Source organism: Patagioenas fasciata, chromosome 2 (genome assembly GCF_037038585.1).
Source record: "Patagioenas fasciata isolate bPatFas1 chromosome 2, bPatFas1.hap1, whole genome shotgun sequence".
NCBI classification, from domain to species: domain Eukaryota; kingdom Metazoa; phylum Chordata; class Aves; order Columbiformes; family Columbidae; genus Patagioenas; species Patagioenas fasciata.
In genome coordinates this window covers 69812323-69838336 of record NC_092521.1, presented here as the reverse complement: position 1 = coordinate 69838336, position 26014 = coordinate 69812323, and the positions used below count along the sequence as shown (strand labels likewise).

The 26014-nt window shown below is 41.4% G+C and overlaps 1 protein-coding gene across 2 annotated transcripts in view; it reads right to left on the bottom strand.

Moving 5' to 3' along the window:
* PTPN3 (protein tyrosine phosphatase non-receptor type 3) overlaps positions 1-25772 on the bottom strand; it is a 171720-nt gene extending 145948 nt beyond the window's left edge. Inside the window, exon 1 of one of the 2 annotated variants that reach the window (XM_071804386.1) lies at positions 25694-25772. In XM_071804386.1, coding sequence (XP_071660487.1) covers positions 25694-25742 — 49 coding nt within the window. In that variant the 5' untranslated portion in view covers positions 25743-25772. The remainder of the gene's footprint in view (positions 1-25693) is intronic. The other variant, XM_071804387.1, reaches the window with a different exon arrangement.
* Positions 25773-26014: the final 242 nt, after the last annotated feature.

Below are 26014 nucleotides of genomic sequence, written 5' to 3'. Positions count from 1 at the left end.
TCTGGATAGTTGAGGCACAGAGGTGCGGAGGAGACAGGAGCTCTCGTAGCCATTACTTACCTGGGACATCCAGTCAAATGCCTGTACAAGGCAGCTGCAAAGATTATAGGTTTCTATTGGATTCTAAAGCGTAAAGTTCAAGAAGGAATAATTTGAAGAGAGAAGATTTTATTAGATAAACTGATAAATTAGATCAAAGTGTGCTGTGCTTGGTCATGGATTCTCATGGCTATAGCTTGTACCAGCAAGGTGTGTAGTGTCTTTCTAAACATAAAAGATGTTGCTTCCCTTTCTGCCTGCATTACATGGTTTTTAACCCTGTATTTACAAGTAATTTACAGTGCTTGATGATTAACAAGATCAGGATAAGGCTCCTGCTCAGCCCTGTTCACTTTCGTGCCCTAGCAGAAATAAAGAACAGTACAATCTCATTTTGGATGCAAAAAGAAATACCTGTTGAGTAAAGTCAACACTTGAACTGAAGAGAGGGTGTGAACAACAGTAGGTAGATATTTCTGAGTAACTTGGTGTGTGAATGTACTGGCTGAGAGAGTGGAGTGCTTTGTTGCAGGTGAGTAACTCATGGATGAGTCAGGAGCAACTCTCGTGACAAACCGTCAGGAAGTGTAATTCGCATAAACCCTTGACATGAAAACTGCCTTTAAAGGGATGTACGTCTGCGACACCAAATACTCTGCATATCCACAGCAAAGAAAATCTTCACAAGTCAGAGATCTGAGATCAGTCAAACCACAAGAGCCAAGCCTGTAAAAATGGCCTGAAGTTACCAAAAGCACAGAAGAAAGTCACAAACAAAATTATCATTCTCAAAAAGACCTGGAGGGGTAAAAAAGAAAACAAACAACAACAAAAATCTTTCAAAGCTCTAGCACTTCTGGGAGTCCATAAGGTTATGGAAACGCTGCTGCATTTTGTTTGTTGTTTGCTGTTTGTTTTTTGTTTTTTTTTTTTTTCCTGATGGAAAAAAAAGAGGCCTGAAATCATAAAATAAAAATAAAATTAGCTTTTAAGCCGAAAAAAAATCGATTCATTTGTAGCTTGGCTTTGATAGAATTGGACACTTATTTCCTGTTTGACGATTATCAGTTTTTTAAGGCTATTTTTCCCCCCGTTCTGCCGGAGGGAACCGTGCTCCCCTGCTTTTCCGCGGGGCCTGCGCTCCCTCTGGCGGCCGCAACACTGTCCGGCTCCCGCAGCTGCGCCCTCCGCGGGGCAGCGATGCCGGGGGGGCGAAGGGAAAAGGACCAAACCCGGACCATTGCTACAGAAAAGTGCTGATCCTGCCCGTCCTTCTCGGTTCACAGTGGGTGGTACTTACAGAGACTTGCACCTCCTGAGAAACGCATCCCTTCGTTTGCTGTGGATGTGCCCTTTAGGTGGAAACGGACCAGGGTGTCCCCGGTTCCTCTTGGAACAAAGGAGCTTTCATCAAGCTGCAAATTTGCAGCCCTTGGACTTTCCATTTCCTGTAGAAATGCCCCGGTCTTGAAGCTCTCAGTCAAACAAGAAGCTGGAAACTGGATGCCTGGGACTCCAAGCCCAGCACAGCCCTTCTTGCGTCCAACGCCTTTGGAAGACATCCACGCTGCTGTTTGCATTGCAGGACAGCCTACCAGTCTTAGTCACGGGCCAGGAACCTGTTTACACTAGGTTACAGCACAGTAATAATCATTTACAACTTCTGGAAATGAAGGGGTTTTGATTTGGGTGGCTTTTTGTTTTTGTTGAGTTTTTTTTTAACCTATGTGACATTAGCTGTAAAGAAAACAGTGGAACTCCCAGCTGCAACAGCCCTGGTAAACTGACCTGAGAGTTTATTGTTGCATGTGCTCCTGTGGTTTCTGGTGTGTTGACACTGAAATCATGTGCAGTAATAACCAAAATACTTAAACACAAAATACGAATCCCATCGCTAAGGATCTCATTCCATAGCTCTGTTTTTCATCTGTCTTCACATCCCTTTCTACTGTCTGTTGCAACCTTCCCACTGCACGGTTCTTTCTTTCAAGGTTATCTTCAAGAGTTTTACCTTTTTCCACAGAAAGCAGCTTATGGTTTCCCACGGATGCTCCCAAACACTCCACATTGCTCTCACTACTTATCTTTGTTATGATGATGCACTCTTATAAGTGTGTTTGAGCATTACAATGTAGATCAAATTAGATTCCCTGCGGAGAGGAAGTAATGTAAATTAAGATGAGGGCAAACGGAAGAACAAGCATGTGATACGTGTTGTGTACTGAACTGCTGGAGGTAGTTGTCTGCTCAGCCGCAAGCAGAGCTCAAAACCGAGACTGAACAGAGGAGAGGAGTTGATAGCAGACAGCGGAGTTTGGAGCACAGAGAGAAAGAGGAGAAATCAGAGTGTGACCACTCCATCATGTGGCATGTTCCTGTCTGTGTCTCGCATGATGGGAGGAGGAATGTTACCGAGCAAGCCATACTTTTTCTCATTGCCTATAATTACAGATACACCCATTGGTGCACACACAAGCTTATCACAGAGGATTTCACCTCCCTTTGGACATGAGTAATGCTACTATAGCTTCTGTTACAGGCAGTACCTTTGTGCAGGTGCAGTTCAGTGGAATTCTCTGGAAAGCACTAAAGTCTTAATTTTGGTTTTCAAGCCCCTGTGTTAAGCTGGTCTAAACTATTCAGTGTTGCAGCCCAGATACCATCATACCCAGACACCATCACATGAGGTGACCCTCTTTATTCTCAGAAATCCAGCAGTATATTTGGACACATACAGACATAATTGAAGGTTATACGCATGATAGCCCTGTCTCTGTCTCCTTACTGTTTATACACGTGCAGAGCCTGAGGAAGAAAAGCAACTTATGAGTCACATGTAAATCACCTGAGTTTGGGCAATGCCACTCAGTTCAGCTTCTGCCACACACACTGAGATTGCGAGGCTGGCTATTGCTCCATCCACCTTGTTGGTAGGACCAAGGATTTGCATCCTCTGTAGCTCTGAGGAGATTCAAATCCTAGCTCCAAATACAGCATATTGGAAAAAACAAACAACAACAACAAGAAACACCACCAAACATCAGTCTCCTCTATAAGCTGAGAGCAGAAACTCTAAGACCTGAAAGCTGTAACTGCTCGTGCTAGTGAAGACTTGACCTGACTTACATGCCCATATCCAAGACAGTGTCCATGGCTGTAATTCTTCCAGTCAAGAGATATAATAGCTTCTTAGCTTTCTCTCAACTGCTGACTGAGTCCTTGAGGCTCTCCTTGGCATTTCCTACTGTGATAACCGTTTGACTCCTTGATCAGAAACACAGCGTTCAATATGCATAAGGGCTTGATGGACTGAGGGCTTGGGGTTGAATTCACCTCTCCCCTGAAGGCAAGAAAGATTTTCTTCCTGACAGCACTAGAAGTGCAAAGGGGCTACATATATCTAGCTAAAGCAAAATGAGGGAAAATACACCCCACACATTTTTTCACAGCATTTTCCCTCCTCAAAATTGGATTAAGCAGTTGCTCTTCACCACTGAGCATTGAAATCATCACAGCTAGAAAAAATTAATATTCTTTCATGACGCTTAAGAAAGCAGAGATGGATCAGCAAAAGGTATCAACAACAGGTTTGATCAAGTATTTATGACACTCACTGTATTTTTCTAGTTATACTTCCACTTTTCCCTGAGATAGTTTAAGTGGATTGGAACAAGCTAAATACAAGCACAAACTTTCAACATCCTATTTCTTCAAAACAAGGTGTATTCCACTAAGTATGGGTTTTAAATGTTCATTTATGACTATCTTCTTTGATGAAGTGATCTTTCAATCACAGATCTCATACAGTCAACTTCAAACATTCTTGTTGAATTTTGCCTGTGACTTCAATAAAGCTGTAATTTTGATTCTTACTTAACCACTGAAATAAAGAAACATTAGTAACTGGGATAGTGCATGGGTGCTTTATGTAGCCCCATACCAAAGATATTTCTGTTTTCTTTCAACATAAGTCATTCAAGATCCCCTGAGCCTGAAAGTTCCCTCCCATTTCTTCTTAATCCTTCTCCTACGCACTTGTTTTCGTCCATGCCCAAATATCAAGGCATACAAAGTCTGTTTATGTGGGTTGAGATAAATGGCAAAGACATGAGCAGTTTGAAGGTTGCTACCCTGCTGACTTCTGGATTTTAGACCCAAGTTCAATTTTAAGCTCTTCCAGTTGTTGATTCTGAGATAACAGTTATTCCTCTTACTTTCAGCCATGAATATATTTGAAATTAACATTTATTTGGTGATGAATCTTGCATTTGTTTCCAGCATCAGAATAAGATTTTCCACACATGCATTTGGCTGTGTTGAACCTTAATTAGAAAAAGGAAAGAACAGATACACATCTTTGAGAATTCAGTTAGCATTTGCTTGCACTTCATTCACTAATGCCAAATGCAGGAAGGAAGTAAACATTACATTCTTCAAGAAAATTAATGTATTAAAGTGCATTACAGTGTGGAAAAAATAACATAGGAAACACTATCACAGGCAGAAAGTGTATTATTCCAGTTCTGATGCTGGAGAAGGAGAAGGAAAGCAAAGTATAACTTCCGTTTCAGTCAGCTCATGCCATTCCCAGTGTTTTTTACAGTAATATTTGAAATGTGGTTGTTTCCAGAGAAATGACTTCTGGGTCTGCATTTACCCTTATTTTCCCTGGATGCACTGCCACTGCCTGTGGTAGCAGTGATTTGAGCTCTGCCTGCTCACTCTGTTTGCAGACCCAGATGACATACTGGAAAGGTGCTGGTCGCCCTGCCTGCACTGTCATCACTGCAGCTGCTGCTGCTGAGCTCTGGGTGACCTGTGTGGACGTGGCCGCCTGTGGCTTCCCAGAGCTGTGATGCTTTTATGCACAACAGCGTCTAGAATGTTGTGCTGCAGATAACCAAGCGCTGCAATCAGCTGTCAGCATCTGAGCAGCAATGGTCTCCGAAGAAAAAACCAAGCAACCTGTCTCTGCTCCCAGTCATCCCTATCAACCAGTAACCAACTGGGAGCCTTGTTGGCAACAGCTGTGCTGAAATCCCATATTAAGCACCGCTGTGTTGGCCGTCCCTCCATGATGAGCCCTGCCTCCCCACTGGGCTTGTGATTGAGCACTGAGCTGCCCTACACACATGTAGAACAACAATGAGCCTGGATATCTCATCATCTGCATACAGCTGTTTATAAAACTGAAAGGCTAATAGTAACTCTATCCAAAATGGGAGTGAACTAAGTATCAAATGTATAATGTCTCCTGAGATAAATAAATTGCATGAGTCACAGGGAGCTGCAATAGCAGAGGCTGTTGAAGCTCAGAAAGGAGCAGAGATGTAAATGTCATCTCCTTTTAGGGACTGCGTGCTTGAAGGAAGATGCCACTGAAACATGCTGTCCTTCACTTCTTCTTTTTCTTTGTATTTTTTCTGAACCTCAGTGGTTTTGTGCTCAGCTGAAAGGGAAAACCATAAGAGCATCTTGCACCTCGGTTCTCCAAACTCATAAGGCTGTAATGTTCTCTGCTTTTGTTTTGGGGATCAAAGGACAGGATCTGGTATCTCCTCACCACAATACATGGCCTCACCACAATTCAGGGCCTTTACCTTTTTCCAGTTCTTTATGGCGCTAAATGTCTTCAGCTTTCAATTACAGCAACACACCTTGTGATAACAAATCTCAAACCTGCTGCTGTTGAAGCTGAAGCTCCAAAATTAATCAGGACAGGATTTCTCTTGTAATTTTTTTTTCCACGCTGAACTTTTAGTAATCTGCTGATATTTGTAGCAGTATGAAAGCATTGGTAAAGAGATATTCACAGTGTGCAGTCAGTCAGCTGGATTTCTACATCATGTTAAAAAAATGAAGAAAAATAACTTGCTGGAGATCATTAGTATCTATGATTCTATGAAATACTGTCCTGGGAAAGGATGGTCACTGAAGAAATGTTTAGCTGTCTGGCTAATCTGTAGCTTGTCCACTAGAAATAGTCAACTGAGTAAGGTAAAGCATTGCTGAATGCTGGGCTGCTACATCACATACAGGTGTGTGGAAACTTCTGTTGATGGAACCTGTGGCTTGGCGTGGACTTGCCCAATCCTGCGTATTAGGGACTTGTTCTCTTCAGGCTTGGGTGGGTCTTCTTAAGATTTGCCATCAGTGCTAATCAGTAAGCAATATGTGATTTTGAGGAGTGGGTTTGGAGGGCAATGATGATCTAGGTGCTGCACAGACATAGTGTAACCATGTGGCTTCATCCCTAAAACAACTGGAAGATGCAAAGTGGTGGTGCAAGCAGCAGCAAACTGGGACTTAGCCCTGTACCAGATCCTGTCCTTCTAGAAATGAAAGGACATTCTTCAAGGTATGAACCTGGCAGGGCTGGGTTACAAGGAAGCCTGTAGCTTCCTCCTCCTGCCCTGCATCAACTCAGCCCCAGTGCTGGAGGGAGTGAATGGGATGCACAGGATGTGTGAAGTGCAGCCCAGGGGACTACAGCGCTGGAGCTTCCAGCACATCTGCAGCAAAGCAAGGAAGGGAAGGTGCAAAGCACACCTCACCTTTTACCTTGCCCATCTGACTTGATCCTCAGGATGAACTGTTGTGAAATATTGTAATAGGCCATAAGTAGCTTTAAGACAACAGCTACTTTTTCTTTTAAAAAAAGATGTATTTATTTACACAATTACTCTAACATTGGTTCAGTGATCACCACAATATCACCAGTCTTCCCAAAGGTAAAACCACAGCTGTAATTAGACGTACAGCTAACATAATCCATGAAACCTTTATTGAAGCCCATGCTAATTTACATGGCTTCATCTTGTGCGATATGTGGAAAGACAACACTGGAATGGCAAAGCCACAATGGAAAGATGGACAAAGGAAAGTTAGTAACCTTCACTTTGAGGTTTTTTTGTTAATTTTCTTTTTCTTTTTTTTTAATATTATCTTTATTTTATTTTTGCAAGTTTCTGCCTCAAATTAACATTGGCTAATGAAGTTCTTTGCTGTGAACAGTAGGTCAATTACTGTAAGGATTACATTTGTCTTCAGTGAAGCAAATCGTGCTGCTATTGCTCCTGCTCAAGGATATGCTAAGAAATGAAGTCTTGCATCCTAATGAGTTTCAGACACCTTAGAAAATGATGAATAAATAAGAAATCCAAAAATAATTTTTAATTACGCATGGATTGTTTCAAAAGTTAATCGATCTCGGACAGGAAGGTGGCTTAAAATACCTGGTGGTTTAAGAAGAACCATTTCCAAAGGGAACATTAGAAAATTCATCTTTTACAAATGTAACATTAATGGCACCTATTAATTAATGAAGCTGGAAATTAGCATAACTTTAGTACAAAATTAGATACAAAGTAGCTGTTAGAATCTAAAATAGAAAGTCTCATTTTTGTTCTTCTTGGTTATACCAGCAAAGCAGAAATTAGACTTTGCACTGTAAGCACTTCCTTAAAAATAATCTTTCCTATCTGCAAAATTAAGACTGTGCAATGAAACATATCTTAGCCAAAAATACCTTAATTGTTGTGAAGTATCAAAGTACCACTGAAATAACTGGAGCGGTACTGATAAGTCCCAGCAGAGCACCTGATCCATCAGGGTTTATGTGTGGAACAGAACTGCAGTTTGATACCTGCCTGTTCTATGGATGATTTCAAACTCCACGTGACTCCTCCTGATAGCAAAATGAGCCCAGTCCAAATCTATCAGGCATTTTCCTTGTTGACCTGCCAGTCTTCACTATCCTGTTTTCTGTTTCTGATTTTAAGTCCGATTTTTGCATTTAATAACAAGTTGTACCATCTCAGCTGAGTTGAATAGCTCGAATTTTTTGTACAGTAGCTCATCCATCCCTGTGCAGCCATGCAAATGTAACACTGATAACCACAGCAGTACTTATACTTCAGCAACAAGGCAACTAAAGCCATAAGAGCAGATAAAGTGCCTCTAAACTCATGTCCATAGGGTATAAATCCAAACTGGAAAATCCAATCAGACTTCCACCTGAGTGGGAGGAGGTCTGGTTAATATTATTACGAAGTGGCTAAGGTGCCCATTCCTGCTATGACTGCTAAAACAGTAGTAGATGCAGGCAAAACATGGAGATGACACATGTCCAAACAATCTAAAAAGCAGAAGTCTCCAAATTTACCTGTTCTACAGCCTTCCAATGCCTTTAAAACAGGGGATGTGGGTTTTCTTATGAGTGTTTTTCCAACAATAGAAAATGACTTGATGTCAACTTCTATTTTCAAATGGCATGGACCAAGTTGGGCGTAGGAGGAAGGAGCCAGCCAAGAGGAAATTTGAGGCTTTTTAGTTTCCCACTGTAAGCAGGTATGCATTGACTGTACTGCTTCCAAAGGCGTATGCTGCAAGTCAGCATTAATAATAGCTCACAAAAATGTGGCTAAACCTGTGTAATACACAAGATGTAGTCATAGCACCCTGTAGGACAGCACCCATATAGAGAAACCTCCAGATGTTTAATAAACCCTCTATCTCACTCCAAGTCTGCCACATTCACACTCCATTTGTTCCTAAGAACCCTGTCTCAATCTTAAAAGAATGAATATGTCCGGCAAAGGCAGCAAAAGTCAGAGTGACTGGGGATTTTCCAACAAAATTTTTATACTGGAAATTTCCACTTATAAGAACTAAAATGTTTCTCCAAAGTGTAACTGTTAAAAAATAAATTACCCAAAGATACCAACGAAACAGGATACTTGAGAAGACACCTGATGGACTATGGTGCTCCCACAGCTTGTAACGCTTGTAATACTTGTGGACTTTTCAGTTGGATCCTTGCACAGCCTTTCCATATGGAATAAAAACCCCATCGTGTTCCTGCCCAAGAAGCAAAGATCTGGTAACCCTGGGGTTTTATCTTCACCGATACTTAGCTTTAGACTCTGTAATACAGAGCCTGAAAACCTCAAATCCCAGTTGACTCAAGCAGTGGTTCCCAGACTTTTATCTCATTATTGGTCCCTCCTCTCACTGGATCTTAAAAGCCACATGGAAGTGGTGGAAAGTGGACTTTCAAGCTCAATTTCATTCATAAAAAAAACTTTTTGATTGTCCTTTTTCAGAATCTTTGGATTCCCAATAAACATGGAGATTCTCATTTTAAACAGCTTCAACCAAAGTCCAAAAGTGGAAAGAAAGTAGGAAAGCAGGAAAAAAAAACCAAAGCCCCAGTAACATCCTCTACGTGGGAAAGCTGTGGAACTTTTCGTTCCTGACGGCAGAATTGAATCGTGGGTTAGAAAAAGCAACACCCAGAAGAGTTTTGCATAGGAAACATGGATGAACAGGAACAGCAATGGTCTTTGTCATTATAATGAGGAGAAAAAGTCTAGATCCCTTTACTGACATAAGCTAAAGATTTAGTATTTCCCTGCTTTTCATCTAAGTGCTTTCCTTGAGTCTTTGCCAGTGGATGAAGAATTAGTCAAGAGGTTTGAGATGATGTGAAAAAAAACCCCAGCATCTGCTAGACCTGCCTTTGTTCAGATGTTTGGAACTCGTAGGAGCAATTAGTGCTTTGTTACAACAACTGAATATGCTTATCTTCTGAACTGACTTGATACATGAATTAGATTCGTTTATGTACTTAGTAGGGACTAGAAGTGGAAAAAAAGAAAAAAAATAGTAAGGTGTTTTTTGTTTTTCCCATGAAGGGCCACAGGGTTTTGGAGAGGGTTATTTTTTTAATTTTTATTTTACTTAAGAACAGAAGGCTGCAATGTTCTCAAGTTCTCAAAAAAAGTCAGTTTGAAATCACTTTTGTTTTGGATTCATTGAAATGTTTCCCTTCAACAAACTCAAATTTTGACATTTTATTTGGATTTACAAAAATTTTATTTTGGAATATTGTGGAGGAGGAGAAAGTTATCCATGATATGCTTCCGTCTCTCATCCTAAGAAAATAAGGAATACATTATGATGCTCTCAGTGTGCTTCTCTGCTTGCCTGTCCTCCTCCTCTCTTCCCACACCCCCAAAGGGTTTTGAACCTTGTTTTATTCACATCTGCCAGAAAGTTCTGCAGTTCTTACAATCTCAGGAAAGCAGGGTGGTGAGTAAAGACAGAAAAGAAACACTATTAATAAAACATTAAGGGTAGAAAAAAAAAATCCACTGTATTAAATGTGGAAGAATCTGCACCAGAGTTTGTCATTATGGTCCCACCACTTGTTACCAGCGTTGGGGAGCTCAGGCTGCCTGTATGATGGTCTCCTGGCTGAATACATAGTGTTAAATGAAAAGTTCTAAAGAAAAAACAAGAAACAGCAAAAAAGGAAGAAAGATAAGGCTCTGAAGAAACAACCGGGAAGCCAAATATTGAGAAATTGCCTTCAGCTGGGAATGATCTAAAAGGATATCTTCTCACAATGCATGACAGTGAAAGAAAAAAAGAGAAAAAGAAAAAAAAGGGGAAAAAACCAAAAAGCAACAGCCAAACAAAGAAAATAAAAAAACCCCAACCAACCAAACAAAAAGATGATCCCAAAATGCTGCTGTATCTTGCATCTAGAAATCCATGTAGACCAAATGATCTGTGAGTATTATGGAAAGTTTAAACTATGGCAAGGCAGGCCCTGGAAGAGAAGAAAAAGCCTCCTCATCACAGAGCAGGTTGTTCCTAGCCAGTGGTGGAGATCTAGATTGAAAGGAATGTATGTGTTTTCAAGGAAAGATTCAGAAATATGGAAATGGACCTGTTTCAGCCTTTGCTATAACGTATTGTGCATGTGAGTAGAAGAATCAATAGTATTTTGAAAAAAGCCTGTTCATAGGTTATTAGTAAAACACTAATACTGTCTTCCACAGAAGTGGCCTTAAACCTCCAAATGCAGCTGGGCTTTTCTGGGAACTGGACAGAGAGGGTATGACAATACTGGGATCCCACTAGGAGTGGCTGCAAGATTTAGAGGCAAAAAAGAGCCAAGGGACAGTGTGATTGCCTGTGCAAGGCAACATAAACCACTTGGGTGTACTGAGTGCCCTGTAGCAACTGCCCTGTGACACTATTCCCCCATCGTGAGCAAAAGCACGATAAACTGGTCCACAATTGCAAAGCAGGTTAATTCACTCCTTTAAAGATAAATATAGATCTAAAATGAGATTATATTACATCAGAAACAAGGCAAAGTTTGAAGATATTTTTTGAAATTTGGCTTAATGACTCTTTTGTCATTATAATTCACACCTTTCACCTTCTTAATATCTAGTAATTGCAAATTGGCATCCTACCAGTAAATGAAAGTAGTATCTTTCACCTCTCCTTTTCGTTTGCTTTATCTGTTCTTTCCTATTTTTTTCTATGTATTTTTGCAGACACAGTGGATTTTCTTTTAAAAGCTGCTAACCATTTCCATTTTGTAACCACTGTAGAGCCAGCTCCCTGTCCTTCGTTTTTAAAGTTAGATACTTTCGCTAAGCTTATAACTTGAAAAACCTTACTCAACTCTGTATGTTTTACACTCGCTGGCTGACAGTAGATTACATGAAACCCTGATCTGGCCAACCTACATATGGAGCACTATCTGAGGGGTCTCCAGCCATAAGCTCCTCCACTGTGGGATGGGTAGAGCACACAGCTGGCAAGAGGTCTGCAGTGGTGTGGGGGTGAAACCCTGGAGATATGAGGAAAGAAGCCAGCACAGCCTGATTTGAAGGTGGTATTGCTGAGCTGGGCTGGGACCCAGCTGCCCTCTGAGTCTGGTCCCCTCCCACGGTGGAGAGGCCACAGCCCTGGAGAAGTTGTTATCATCCGTCACCACCAATTACTTGCAGAAATTCTCCTCCCTTTAGTTCTCCAGCAGATGTCCTGTGGCTCAGACTCAGGAAAATCACTACACCCATCTTGGACACATCTTCCAGTGGCACAGAAAGTGAGGAAGGAATTTGCCATATCCTTATAAAGTCAAATTTTCCATGTACACACAGCTACCCAATCTGCCAGGCTGGGAACTGCCCTGTTTCATTTAGCACATGCAGGCTGTTCTGCCACTGTGCCTAGGGGGCTGTGGCAACATCCACTACAACCATATATATCTATAGCTTGTAGTATGTTATTTATTAAGTATTCCTTCCCAGCAGGATCATCAGTGTTAATCAGACCAGAGAGAAGTCCTTTTTGCCAGGAAGCTTATCCTCTCAAGATTCCAGTGTCATGAATCAGCTTTCCATTTAACTCATTTTATCTGACAGAAAACACAACAGATATGTTCTGTGCAGAGAAGTAACCGTGGGAAATGATGCAAGCATCTTTCTGGAGGGAAGAAGCTAGTATATCCACTCCATTTGATAGTTGTCTTTCCTTCAAGCTCACAGAACTTGCCAAGTAGCTGCACTCTGCTGTTGGTTTTTAGCTTTCTCTGTTAGGAATCAACACTCATGTTTTGTAAACATCTGCACCCCAGTTTAGGAAAGGACTGTGGCTATGGGGCAGCAGGAAGAATTTGCAAGAGTTTTGTTGTAGTGTTGACATGGTCTCAGCAGATATAGCAATGTACTTGATTCAAACAATGCCTTGCAGATCTGTTTTCCTCCCTTGGTTAAACAAGATTTAATCTAGTAAAATGCATGGTGACCACCTTTAAAACATATATGGTATGAAAATACTGAATTGTGTATCTGAGATGGAAACGCAGCCCTGCCTTTTCACTGACAACATGTGGTGCATTCAGTATGCTTACTCATCACAGTAACTAGTCTGGTGCATCTTTCCAGGTTTTCAATATTAGATTTTCTGAGCATATAAAATCAAGATAATGGAATGAGTCATCTGATAGATTATTGCCTGCTGAAAAAAAAGCACAGGCTTGTCATAATATTTGCTTACAAAGCACCACACATACCTATGGGTCTGCAAAGATAATCAGCATGAACTTGATTACTGCTAATATGCTCTGCTTCAAGTCTCATATACACTGTTTTTCTTTTATATAGTAACCTGTTGTTCATTTCCTAGAATAGACAAAATACTTCAGAGAAATTAATCTGATGAATACAGTTTCATTGGCCTCATTAAGAATTCAAGCAATAATACCAGGATAGCAGTAAAAGTTATTGTTCAAAATATCACTGAAGTCCTGGGGCATTAAATGTGTTGTCTGTTCCAGCCTAACAGAATCTAATACACTTAAGAAAATGGCATGCTCCAGTGTTAAGGAGAGGACACTTCATGTTGCTAAAATGACTGTGGTTCTTTTTGTTTGTTTGTTTGTTTTGAAAATTTTGGATACTACACGTATGTCTTGCTTTTTGTAGAGCTGAAGAAATTTGACTTTACACATGAATATTATATATTTTCAGCAACAGCTGGGAGACAGCAGGATTTCTGTCTGGTAGTTGCTGCTGCTGCTAATCCTTTACACAGCAGAGAAAAACAAATGACAGCAAATCAAACAACAGTGATATTCAGTTCATAGTCCCTCTGGAACCTGGAAGCAGTTGTCCAGTCTACTTCCCCACCGGGAGCCTGTACTTTCTCCCACTCCTTTTGCTGACATGCCTGTGGCTTAGCAACTTAACAGCTCCCCACAAATTTTGACTCAGGTCAGGGCTGGCCAATGGAACACATTTGGTAGCCTCACTTTGCTTCTGAGGAACAGTTTTCCGTGGGTTGACCTGTATGGCAGGTGAGCTCAAGCTGCAAAAGGTCATTCGAGAAGATGCTTAGGGAGAATCCTGCTCATCTTTCTCCTTCATTGACCTGGGCACTTTAGCTACAAATACCAAAAGCTGGCTGATAAATAACAGTGGCATTTCTAATGAAGAATCAGAGTGAATTGCACCAGCGAGGTGGTCTGGGTAAAGCTGTGAGAGTCCAGCCTGGCCAATTTCTTCCAAAATGATGGAAAATGTTCAACAGGTCATAAAAGCAACGTTTGTTGCACAGCGTTGGACTGAACGCTTGCTTCGGGGCTGGATGCCTCCAGCTGAACCCACAAGCAGCTGGAAGACCAGGCACACTTCCCCACCAGGAACCCTTTGGAGGTAAAAAAACATCTGTGTTGGGTTGACTCTGGCTGGATGCCAGGTGGTCACCAAAGTCACTCTATCACTCCCCCTCCTCAGCTGGACAGGGAGAGAAAATATAATGAAAGTCTCATGGGTCAAGATAAGGACAGGGAGATTGCTCACCAGTTACTGTCATAGGAAAAACAGACCTGACTTCGGGAAATTAGTTTAATTTATTACCAATCAAACCAGAAACAGGCAATGAGAAAATAAAAACAAATCTTGAAACACCTTCCCTCCACCCCTCCTTTCTTCCTGGGCTTGACTTTACTCCCAAATTCTCTTCTTCCTCATGCCTGGCAGCACAGGGGGACAGGGAATGGGGGTTGTGGTCAGTTTGTTGCACGTCTCTGATGCTCCTTCCTCCTCACATTCTTTTCCTGCTCCAACGTGAGTCCTTCCCATGGACTGCAGTACTTCATTGAACTGCTCTAGCATGGGTCCCTTCCATGGGGTGCAGTCCTTCAGGAACTGACTGCTCCAGCGTGGGTCACCCACAGGGTCACAGTTCCTGCCAGATAACCTGCTCCAGCATGGGCTCCTGTCTCCATAGGGTCACAGGTCCTGCCAGGAGCCTGCTCCAGTGTGGGCTTCCCACGGGGTCACAGCCTCCTTTGGGCACATCCCCCTGCTCCGGTGCGAGGTCCACCATGGGCTGCACGTGGATCTCTGCTCCACTGTGGACCTCCATGGGCTGCAGAAGGACAGCCAGCCTTACACAGTCTGCATGGGCTGCAGGGGAATCTCTGCTCCAGTGCCTGGAGCACTTACTGCCCTCATGCACTGAGCTTGGTGTCAGTGGAACTGTTCCTCTCACATATTCTCACTCCTCCTTTCTGACTGCAGTTGTGCATTATTTTTCCTTTCCTAAATACATTATCCCAGAGGTGCTACCACTATTGCTGGGCTCAGCCCTGCGCAGTGATGGGTCTGTCTTGGAGCCAGCTGGCATTGGCTCAGTCAGACATGGGGGAAGCTTCTGGCAGCTTCTCACAGAAGCCACCCCCTAGCCATGCCACTACCAAAACCTCACCATGCAAACCCAATGCATCATCCCAACCTTCTGGCCTGCCTGGTGGAAGGGGAGATGCCGAGACAGCTGGCCACCAGCCCTCATCCTAGGTCTTCTCCTCCCATGGCCCAGAGTGGGGCCCTTGGTGATCAGCAGTGAAGCTGGTATTGCAAAGGAAGAAAAAGCTAACAAGGAGGCGGGGAAAAAACAACAAACAAACTATGATACTGAGGTGTGGAAGGAAGGAAGCCAAGTTGCCTGAGCCCTCCCACAATGTATAAACAAATGCTACGGGCAAAATCTGAAATGGCAGAACAGAACCACAGTTTCCATAGGCTTTTCAGTCATAGAAGCCATGACTACTAGCTATTAGAACAGACTTAATGGTCAATAGCTTCCTGTCCTCTTAGGTGATTACAAAACAACAGGGAGGCAGGCGCTGCCAGCCCATCCTGTGTCATGACCATGGCAAATGTCACCCTACAGTAATGGTCCCTCGCTCCTTCCGAGGATGATCCTCATGCACAGCACGTCCTATAGAAATGTGCCTTTTTCCCCATCCCCCCACCGCTGGTAATTTCTCTTTAATGATGCATAACGAAATTGCCTAGTATTGCTTTCTCTGAGTGTGAACTACTGCTCATAGGAAGACTGGGTAGCTCCTTCCTGCAGAACTATGATGGGAGGAAAGGATCTGCCCTCATTTATTTAATAAAGTAAAACTGAATGAAAATAAAAGTATTCTTACTGAAAGGTGGTGTTTTTTTAATTAAAAACCAAACCAAACCAAAATAAACCCCAAATCCAAATAGGAATAGTCTCGCAAATAACTCGGATAAACTTTAAAAGTTCCACTCAATGTTGAAGGAAAAGCGTTAATGGAAAACCTTTCTGAAGCAGAGGGAATTCTGTATTTATTAACAGGAAAAGTTCAGAAGATTAATCATATAGATTCTTTGACATTTCTCCTTGTAAAAGCATAATCCTGATAAGAAAAACTTTTTGGCAAGAGAACCCTCACTGTTGAATGCACGATGATTACTCTGGAAGAGGCAACAAGAGCTAGCCTGTTGAAATGACACTGCAAATGCAGAAGAAAAGCAGGCTTTACTGAGGATCAGTTCTAGACACTTCTGTAGATGTTTGTCTTACAGTCGTGAATTAAGTGGGAGCTGCAGTCCAACTTCTTGGACTACCTCGAACACAGCACCAGTGGGAGGAATGAAGGTAGAAAAATATCTCATCCTTGCCATTTATTTTTTTCCCTTGTTCCTGCTGGTTTTAACATTGGCAGAGGATTCCCTAGGGTGATGGTAAGGCCATTTGCCTCTGAAGTGCGGAGATCAACAGGCAGCTCAGAGAAAAGCCATGCTGGGGGAAGAGAAATCCAAATTGCAAGCCAGCAAGGTTAGTATTTCCACCCATGGTTTTGCAAATAAAAATTTAACTGACCTCTGCTTTGTCTGTACAGCTGCAATATTAATAATAGCCATGCACCTTGTAGATTTGTTGTTATTTCTGTCACAGCAAGTCTGAAGCAGTGAATAGAGCTCTGAGCTGTTCTGATATTACTGAAATTTGCATCGTTGTGATTTTCTGATCCTTTTCCTGCATTATCATTAAAAAAAAAATAAAAATGAAAAACTCTTTCTTCTTCTGCTCAGAGTCTGCTGTCACTCTCCATGCCCACTGTATGTTATCTGCCTCCTCATTATCTGGACCACAACAGTAGAAGCACAGACAAAAACTCTAGAGTTAACTCAGAATACTGGATGTCATATATTGCCTAACTAGCCAGGTTCCTTTTGCAATCAGATTTCGATTTGATATCATGGCTGGGAATCTTGAAAATGGTTTTGATTCTGACCTTACTTCTGCCTCACTCTTGTTTATATACCTTTGTCACCTCTAGAAGCTTTGAGCTTTATTTCCTTTGTTTTTTCATTCTACAAATATTAATGTTTTAGGTTGCATGAATGTCTGAGGTTTCTAGAAAAGACTAAACCTAGGGTTTCAGGACAACCCACACATTTCCAGTAACAACCCATTAAATGTGCATCAGTACAGAAATTTTTGGATGACCGCTTTTTTTTTTTCTTTTCTCCCCTGGATAGGAAGTACCTCAGACTTCAGAACAAGTTAATTTCTGACCTCATAAAGGTCCCTAGTGCTATTAGCTCTACCCGAAACTCCATTCCTGTGCTTTCTCAGTGGGGGAAGGAGGGCAGAGGAGATGGGCACCCGTTACCTTCCTGGCAACACAGAGGAGCTGCAGGGACATTATTCACAGGTGGTTTGGAAGCAGGCCAGCTACAGTATGTGGAAGCCAAGTGAAATGCATATGGCAGTCTTGGTCTTTTGAGCTGTTGTGTTCTGATAATATCACACCAAATGAAAAACAAAACAAAAAACCGTCAGATTTGACCTTCTCTGGTTTTGGACAAAACAAACATATTATCAAGGAGGCTTTTGGCTTTCATCTCTCTTCCATCTAATATGGGCCTCCCTAGTGAATGTTTTACAAATCCCAGTGGATTCTGTGGAGCAGAAACAAATGTTACAACAAACAAATCCAAAGGAAAAGGTTTGGAATTGGTGTGTCGGGTTTTATTTTTTTACTTATTTTATTCCCTCTTTATTCTCTTGTCTAGAAATGACAAAATTGGTTCCCAACTTGGAATGCAATTGTTTATGGCAGTAAAGCAGTTGACTTCACTGCTGCCATGCCATCCAAAAGGACTTTGTAATCTGGAAAAAAATGATTGTGTTGAGGAGAAAAGGAGCAATGGCCATTTCCCAGGCTTTTTTGACCTTCTGAGTGAGAATTGGAACTTGCCTAGTGGTTTAGATGCTAATCTGTCTACCCAGTGTGTGGGTGTGCTCTGAGTCACAGCCAACATGTGCACTCACTTCTAAAACAGGGCTTCCTAAATATTTTTGTAAGGGTAACTTTTGTTTAGCTTTCATTTGGCGGAGTCCCACATTGGGAATGGTCAAAAGCTCAGGAAGGACCATATGTTGTGTATAGAGCTGCCGAGAACAACTTTGAGAGTTTTCAGAACTTTTTCTCTCAAACTGAAGAAGAAAAGCCTCACCCCTCCCCCCAAACATGAATTAGGATATTGCTTTTTTCTCACCCACTTGCCAGCAAACTACATCTGTCAGCCTTCAAGTGTGCAACAACAACTGTCTGTCCACAGTGAAGATAAATGTCTCTCTCTTTTTTTTTTTTTTTTTTTTGGCATTTGCTGTATTTATTTTTTCAATCCATGCCTAGTTACTATAACTCAAGGGGCATTCTGCTGAGGACATTCCAGGCAACTGTAACTGCGCAAGTACTGAGCAAACAGGATACAGTGGCCATATAGAGGCAGCAGGTATCATACAGATTTCTGCAAAGAGAAGTATTTTTTTTTTTTTTTATTGTTCTGCTTATTACATAACCAGGAACAGGGATAATGAACATGTTTCAGTCAGAGCATCACAGGTGTTACAAATTGCTTTCTCTCTTGGAGGCCCTGTTATTAACCCAGTTACTGCTGGTAATAATACCTACCGCTCTGCAAATAAGCCTGAAAAATGCACTGGGGCCAGATTCAATAAAAGGGCTTAGGTGACTCAGCGTAAGCTGGTGTAATACCCTGTGTTTAAGATGTCAGGCCTTTGAGCAGAGTCTGAATCCTGTGCCATAGATCCATAAAGTGCACAAAGAGTGTTAGGTGCCTGCAATAACAACCCCAAGCGGCTTAGCATGCACCTGCTTAGACTTAGCCAATAAATCTGGCTGGGTGGGGAGAGGAACCTTAAATCCCACCTGACAGACCTGCAAGGAGATACTTGCATTCGGTTAGGATCTGCAAACCAGATCCCTTCCAAAATATAGTTTTGTAAGCATTTTTTTTCCCACTTCTGCCTTTTTTCCCCTTCCTTTCAGAGAACTGAGCAGGGCTTATACTTTTTAATGTTCCTCCTTTGCCATAGTTGCCACACATTCCTATAACACCCAGCTGCTAAAGCTGTAACCTGGGAAGTGGATGTCCTAAGTGTAGTTCCCTGCTTTGGCTGCACAGTGTGCGTGGGAAGGGGGCTTGAACCCCCCCACTCCCCAGAGATTATGCAGTTAGCAGCTCTAAATTAGGTCAGTGTGAGTGGGCTGGAGGGATATGCTCTTCATCCTCCAGCTGCAACTGTGCAGAAAACAAGATTCATTAGTCTATGAAGACAAATAACATATTAAGCAACCGAATCATGTTTCCTCATGCTCAGGACACTCACCTGGCATGAGGGCAACCAGGTTTCTGGCCCTTGTCTATGCTTGATTTTCTGTGTTTTAACCAGGGGTGGTTGTATGTGAACTGCAAAAAAAAAAAATCCCAGCAGGGGAACTAAAACTCAGGCCTGTCCAGCTCTGTGTGGAGTGAGTTGCCATAACCACCACCTGGCTGGTGATGGGGCTGGAACAGGGCTGCCTGTTGCCAGAATAGCTTCTCTCCTACTGGCCAGGCTTTGTCTCAAGAAACTGAATGGATTTGAACCCAAATATATTTGAATATTCCCTATTCAAATAGGGAATTAAAATTTCCAGCTCTTCTAAGCAAATAAGCAGGCTGCTATGTAGTGCTCAGGCAGAGGAAAGGAATTTTGCATTTCAGCAGCAAACAGCAACAGCCACCGCATGTGGAGAGAAACAGGTCCCCGAAAGCTCAGTGTTCTCTGAGGACACTCGTGGAACTGACCTTCCCTATGGTAGGCTTAGTTAGGGATGTGTACAAAGCAAGACTTCAGTTGCTCACTCAACTCCACCAAGACTGAGACAACTCAAGACATGCACAGAAGTACAGCTCCAAGCTCCTGGAAAGCTTAAGAGCAAATATGTCCTTGAACTTAATCGCCACCACCTTTGTTGGAATTTTAGTCTTAAATGTCTTAGTTGGGTCAAGTTCCAGATCAGAAAATCTTGTATGGATTTGACACCTAACTCCTTTTCGTATGAGCAGCAAGGGATCGAGCCCCCTGCAGACTGCAGTGCTCCAAGGTACACCATCCTTCTGGAAGGAAACACTACGCAAAGGTTTCCTCTCAGTTACCCCACTATAACTTTGACTCAGCGATGATGGTATTGGCAACATAACTGGGCCGAAAACATGACAGCAGAACTGGGTTCTTTTTTAAGAGGCAAGCTGTGCTATAGGATAATGAGGATAAATGCAAGTAAGCGGATCCCTCGCTAACAACAGCCAATCCAGTAGAACCTCTGTCCCTTGTAAATCCGGTGCAGCAGAAACCTCACGGATGTGATGAAGACAAACTCTCCAAAGAGTCAGACACCCTTCCAGACCTAAGAGCTCAGTGGACCATATATGTACGTGCCTCTGAGATGCAAAGTATATGCTGAGCGGTATGGCAAACATATTCCAAGTCCATTTTAAACTTCTTTCTGCTGTTTCCTTCTTCAGTGTCATTTCCCTTCCTTGTAAAGCCAGCCTAGGCCAGTCACTTGTTGTCCCTCAGAAACCATATGCCTGCATGGGGAGCTGAACGCCACTAGCTACTTGGCAGCATTCCCACCCATGTTACCACAGCAGCAGAAACAGCAAAATATTAAAGAGAAAGATGCCGTGTGGGCAAAGTCCCTGCATCCCCTGGGTTCATAAGTAGCCTTTGTACAGCTGCCAGGCCTTAAAACAGCCTGCAGAGCTCCAGCGTTCGCTCCCGCTCCTTTTCCTGCTGAGCCTGGCACATTTCTGGGACAACTGAGATTGTCTGTGTGCAAAACGAGTAGCCAGCACTGGTTATACCCACTTCATGTGTTTTTCAGAGAAGCATTTTGGTGTCCCATCTATTCAGAGTAAGCACAGCTTAGTTTCCCTAATTATACTTCTCAGTAACTTTTGACTGGTACAATTGTCCTTCTTATATTTCTGACTGTGCTCCACCCTTGCATTGCATAAGCCCTTCTTCCAGAGATAAGTCAACAGAGAGGAATTCGCATGGAAATATCTTCCAACGTGGGGCTGAGATGAGGAGCATATGAAGAGCATGTGTTTTACTTTTGTCTTGTTTTCAGTTTATTTTTTCTCCCTTTGGATATATCTGATCTTCAAAAAGTAAGGAGTGGTACAGACTTCATTTCTCATTAGCTGACTACAGCTATAGATTGGATTGACATAAACTAATTTCTTAATTTGGCAAGTTATCAAAAAATCAGGGACAAAAAATCTGACAGGCAGCATGATTCCCTGAAAAAAAATTCCTTAAATGAATCTTCTGTTTTGATAATACGACAGCTCTGTTCAATAACAGTAACTGTAATGGGACTGTATATTTTGATTTCTCCAAGAAAGTCAACACCATATGACATTTTGATTTAAAATGTGCGTTAACTGGAACTTGCAGGATGTGCATTAGATGGATTTAAAATTGATTCCAATGTAGATCTTTAAAAGGTAGTTGTCCATGAGGAGATAGTTAGGGCTGTTTTTCTTGTGGTCCACCTGGGATCAGTTCTTAGTCTGACATGCTTTACTATAGCAATCCACAATACAAACAAACAAACCAACCAAAGAATCTGAAGTCTTTACTAACAAATTTGGTAGGTGATTAAAAAGAAAAAAAAAAAAAAAGTGAGGTCATTAATAGGGAATCACACCTACTTTGAGAATGATCACTTTTTAAAATGGTCAACGTCTAAAAAAATGCATTCTGATATGATCAAACAAAAGATTTTTAGATTTGAAAATAGAGAAATGAGGCTGAGGATGAGCAAATATCTTGGAAAACTGTTCCAGAAAAAGACTTTTTAAAGACTCCACCTAGACAATCACCACATTTTTGTCTCCTCAAGACATAGAGAGAACAGAGACCTCCCACATTTTTCCATTACCAGACACATAATACCACAGTGCTGCTCTTAAGCAGTGAAAATGAAACACATCAATTTTAGAATTCTTTCTCAAATCTTAGTTCTAAGTAAGCCATCCTGAAAGTGTGTGTTTGACATTTTGTGGCTGAGAAAATTTCATGATTATCATAAAAAACAAAAGCAAACAAGCAAAGAAAGAAACAACCCCCCTACCCCAAACAAAAATCCTTTTGGGTTGAAAGTTCCTTGCTTGGTTTCAGCTTAAAGGTGATTGCCTTTTGGAAAGACCGAAAGAAATAATTTCAGTAGTTCTTAATTTTGTGACACATAATTCAAGTACAAGCACAAAAGTTCTATGTATTTTTTAAAAGAACTGTTCAGACTGATTTTGTTTTGTCCAAAGTTACTTTCTTCCCTGACCCCTCTCCTTTTTTTTTGGTAAAGGCTTAGACCCGTGTGCTTTGTGATATGATCTTCTAGACTTATGAAAAAGTATGTGTAGATGTAGATGTAGATGTAGATGTAGATGTAGATGTAGATGTAGATGTAGATGTAGATGTAGATGTAGATATATGGGCTCTGGGAATACACAAATATTACCAAAAGGAGCAGACTAAGAGAATATATTCAAAATACATGAACAATTACGAAACTGTTATTAAAATAAACAATAACACAGAGGGAGAAGTGCAAAAACATGGCTTCGATTATTTTCCTTTGAAAGCTACATTTGCAAGCAGCTGCTTAGGAATATCTAGGACTATGTCACATAGTTAGGAAGTCCATTTACCATTGTTCCAGAAGGAACTGCATTTATTATATACATTTTGCTTTCTAAGAGGAGTTAAATTCATTGTTATAGCAAATGCAGTATATTTTCATTTGAAAAGCATCTTTGGCAGGAGGGACTTTTCAAAAGGCTTCAGAAAGGTTGACAAGGAAGGTGGTATATTGAGCCTAGTTAGGTAGCTGTGCCTATATGTGATATGTACACCTCCCACAACATTGTTTGACAACTAATAGTTTTTGAGACAGGAAAAATAGCCCACAACAGTAGCAAGAGATGGTGGGATCTTAACCTCTGTGCTGCCGCTTTGGACATTTTGTCTTCTTGGTATTGTCATATCTGTCACGAGACAAACCTCCTGAAGAGAGACCTGACACCACACATTACTAATCCTTAGTTTGCCCCAGCTGTCTGGTGAAACAGATTGACAGACCAGAGAAAATCACAGCTAATATTCACAACAAAAGAACAGTATTCACCTGTGGAGTGAATACCCTGGCACTACAGCATTGGATCTTCATGGATCTACAAAACACATGTCCCATGACTAACTGTAGGCTAATTTTTCAATCTTGTAACCATCACAGTGTGTCTTGGAGAACAAAAAATACCCCATAAGTGTCTTAGTTTATCCTTGAAAGACATTTAGGGAGACAAATGACACTAAGCAGAAGACACATGGAAATGCATCATTGTGGACAGCTAGACCATAGGTTCAGGTACAAAGTTTCAAGTTTCTTGTTGACTTCACATAGCAAGAGATACAAAGCCAACGGCTCCCAATGAGTAACTGCAGACTCCCAGAGATGTGCCATGCCCATTTTGGTTAGCAGAAAGGATTTCTTAAAAGATATAGGTTTTTTTTATTTGTAAGCTAATATCTGCAGCTGGTTGACCTTTTGGAACAGTCCAGGAAAGCACCTAGTTTTGAGCTGGAATCTGTCATCCACTGAGGCACAATTTGACCCTTTACAGCTAGAATGAACCATTCGGTACTTAGTTTGTCTGGGTAATATGTCAGATATGTGCACTACCTGTTCCTGGCAAGTGCTTAATACTGTAAATGCAACAAGGCTGGTCCTCCACATAGTCCTTTCTTCAGCCCATTTGATAACTCCATTGGCTTCAGGGGGGATCACTGCTGATTCATGTCAACAGAAGGTGTAATTAGAGTACCGAGATCATCCATCCTGAGGTATTACATGTCTTCATTCCTCCTATGAATTTATTTCCTTTGGGCCAAACTGAGATAGAAAAATCTCCCTTTCTCTTTTACACGCATGCGAAGAAAATGACATGCAGTATAAAATTATATTTCATATACAAAACTGAGCAATTTGAGAGCTCCAGTGAGCTTTTATGTCTTCCATAAAAGGCAATTGGATGACTTTAACCCAGTATGACTCTTGTTTTCTTTTTAACATTAAAGTGAACAACAGAAAGAAAAAAAATCAGTCCATGAAAGAGAAAAATGCTCACATTGCTTAGGTTACAGCAAAGCTAAAAATAAATAATTGTCATTCTGTTTTCTAAAAATCTTTAATAAGACAATAGGCAGCAGACAGGAAAGCATCACTGTTTCTTTGTGGTTTTTGTTTGTTTGTTTTTGTTGTTGTTGTTGTTTGTTTGTTTGTTTTTAAACACATATATGATAACTCCAGGTTTCATTCAAACTTGGTTAAAATCAGTTGGTTAGGAGTGGGCTGGCTCCTAAATCAGCTCAGCAGGACACTGTACATAGGAAGATTTTTAACTGTATTTCACCTTTTGCGTATGGGACTCTGTAGGTAGTAGAAAAAAGGACAAAATATAAAACATCTCTTGGTGGGTAAACTGCATCTTTGCTGACACCCCTTTCCTATTCTGCTGTTGATAACCAACATCAATCACTGTACAAAGCGACCTTTTTACATCCAGAACAAAGGTGATCCTTCCACCTGGAATAAGTTTTAAGTAACATCATTGTGAAGTTGGCAAAACAAGCTGGGCCATTCAAGAGGCAAAGTTTCTTGAGTTCAAAGAGAGAAGGTTTTTTTGCACTGAACTTTGTTCTGGCAGTGTATTGAAGTGGCTTCAGGACATACTAGTTCCATTTCTACCTTTGCTTACTATTTTGTTCAGACAAGTCCAGTCCAGACTTAGATACCTGACTTAATTGTAGTCAGCTACATTTCTGCCTTTCTGTCATATGCGTTTTTAGCACACTGGAAATCTGACTTGGTGTTTTTCAGAAGTCTTTTAAAACGTTCCTAACCATTCTAAAAGACAACGTATACAGATTTTTGATGTTTTTGTTGGTGGTGTTGTTTTTGTGTTTCTGTTGTTACTGTTATTTCTTACCTGTGTCACATTTTCTAGTAATAAAAAATAAAACTTCTGGTTAGCAAAGAAGTTCTGTGACAGCTTAGTTTGGAGAAGAAGGGATGGATCAGGGAATATTTGCACTATACCGTAACTCTCAGCTGAGATTTTCATAACGTATTAGAAAGCTAGCTGATGCCTTAGGAAAAAGAGGCTTTGCATTGCCAAAAAGGCACTGGTTTTAATCATGCCATGTCCTTCTAGAAAATGCTTTCGCAGGACTCCAATCTGCCACTCAAGCTGCTAAATCAAAGCGCATTGTTCACATTCTCCGCCACACAAGCAGCCCCATGCCACAGCGCTTTGCAAATACAAGCAGAAAGTCAAAGATTAAAGCAAATTTCTTCGAGTTGCTTTTACATCAGAGTTCTTCATACAAGTATCCGTTCTATTGCTTATAAGTACACTAATCACATTTCAATTGCATGCCTACAATATAAAGTTAATAGCTTCCTTATTTCCTTATTTTAGCATTTCCCCTCTACTCCCTCTGTCTTTTCAATTATACTGGCTAGATCGTTTCTTTCATTTCCTTTCACTAGTGTCCTGTTTTCATTTCTTATACAAAATCATATTGGGTCACTTACACTTTTCTTGAGGATAAGCACACGACAGCAGCATCTCTTGCTCCACCATGGTGCCGTCTGTTGCAGAGGTCAGTGGTCTTTTGAATAGCGCTTTAAGAAAATGTTTTGGAAAGCTAAGCTCACTCATGCAGGCTTCTGATCTCCTCCAGTACTCTTGGCTTCTGTGTTTTGTCACATGTTATCCTCCCTCCTGAGAAACCTGTGAAACAGGTCTGGCAACACGCATCTTGTGTGTCAGAAGAGTTTTAATTGATTCATTGCAACAGGCACCCACCCTCATTAAAAAAAAAGTTGTTGAAAGGAGTAGTCTCTTAGCGCCTC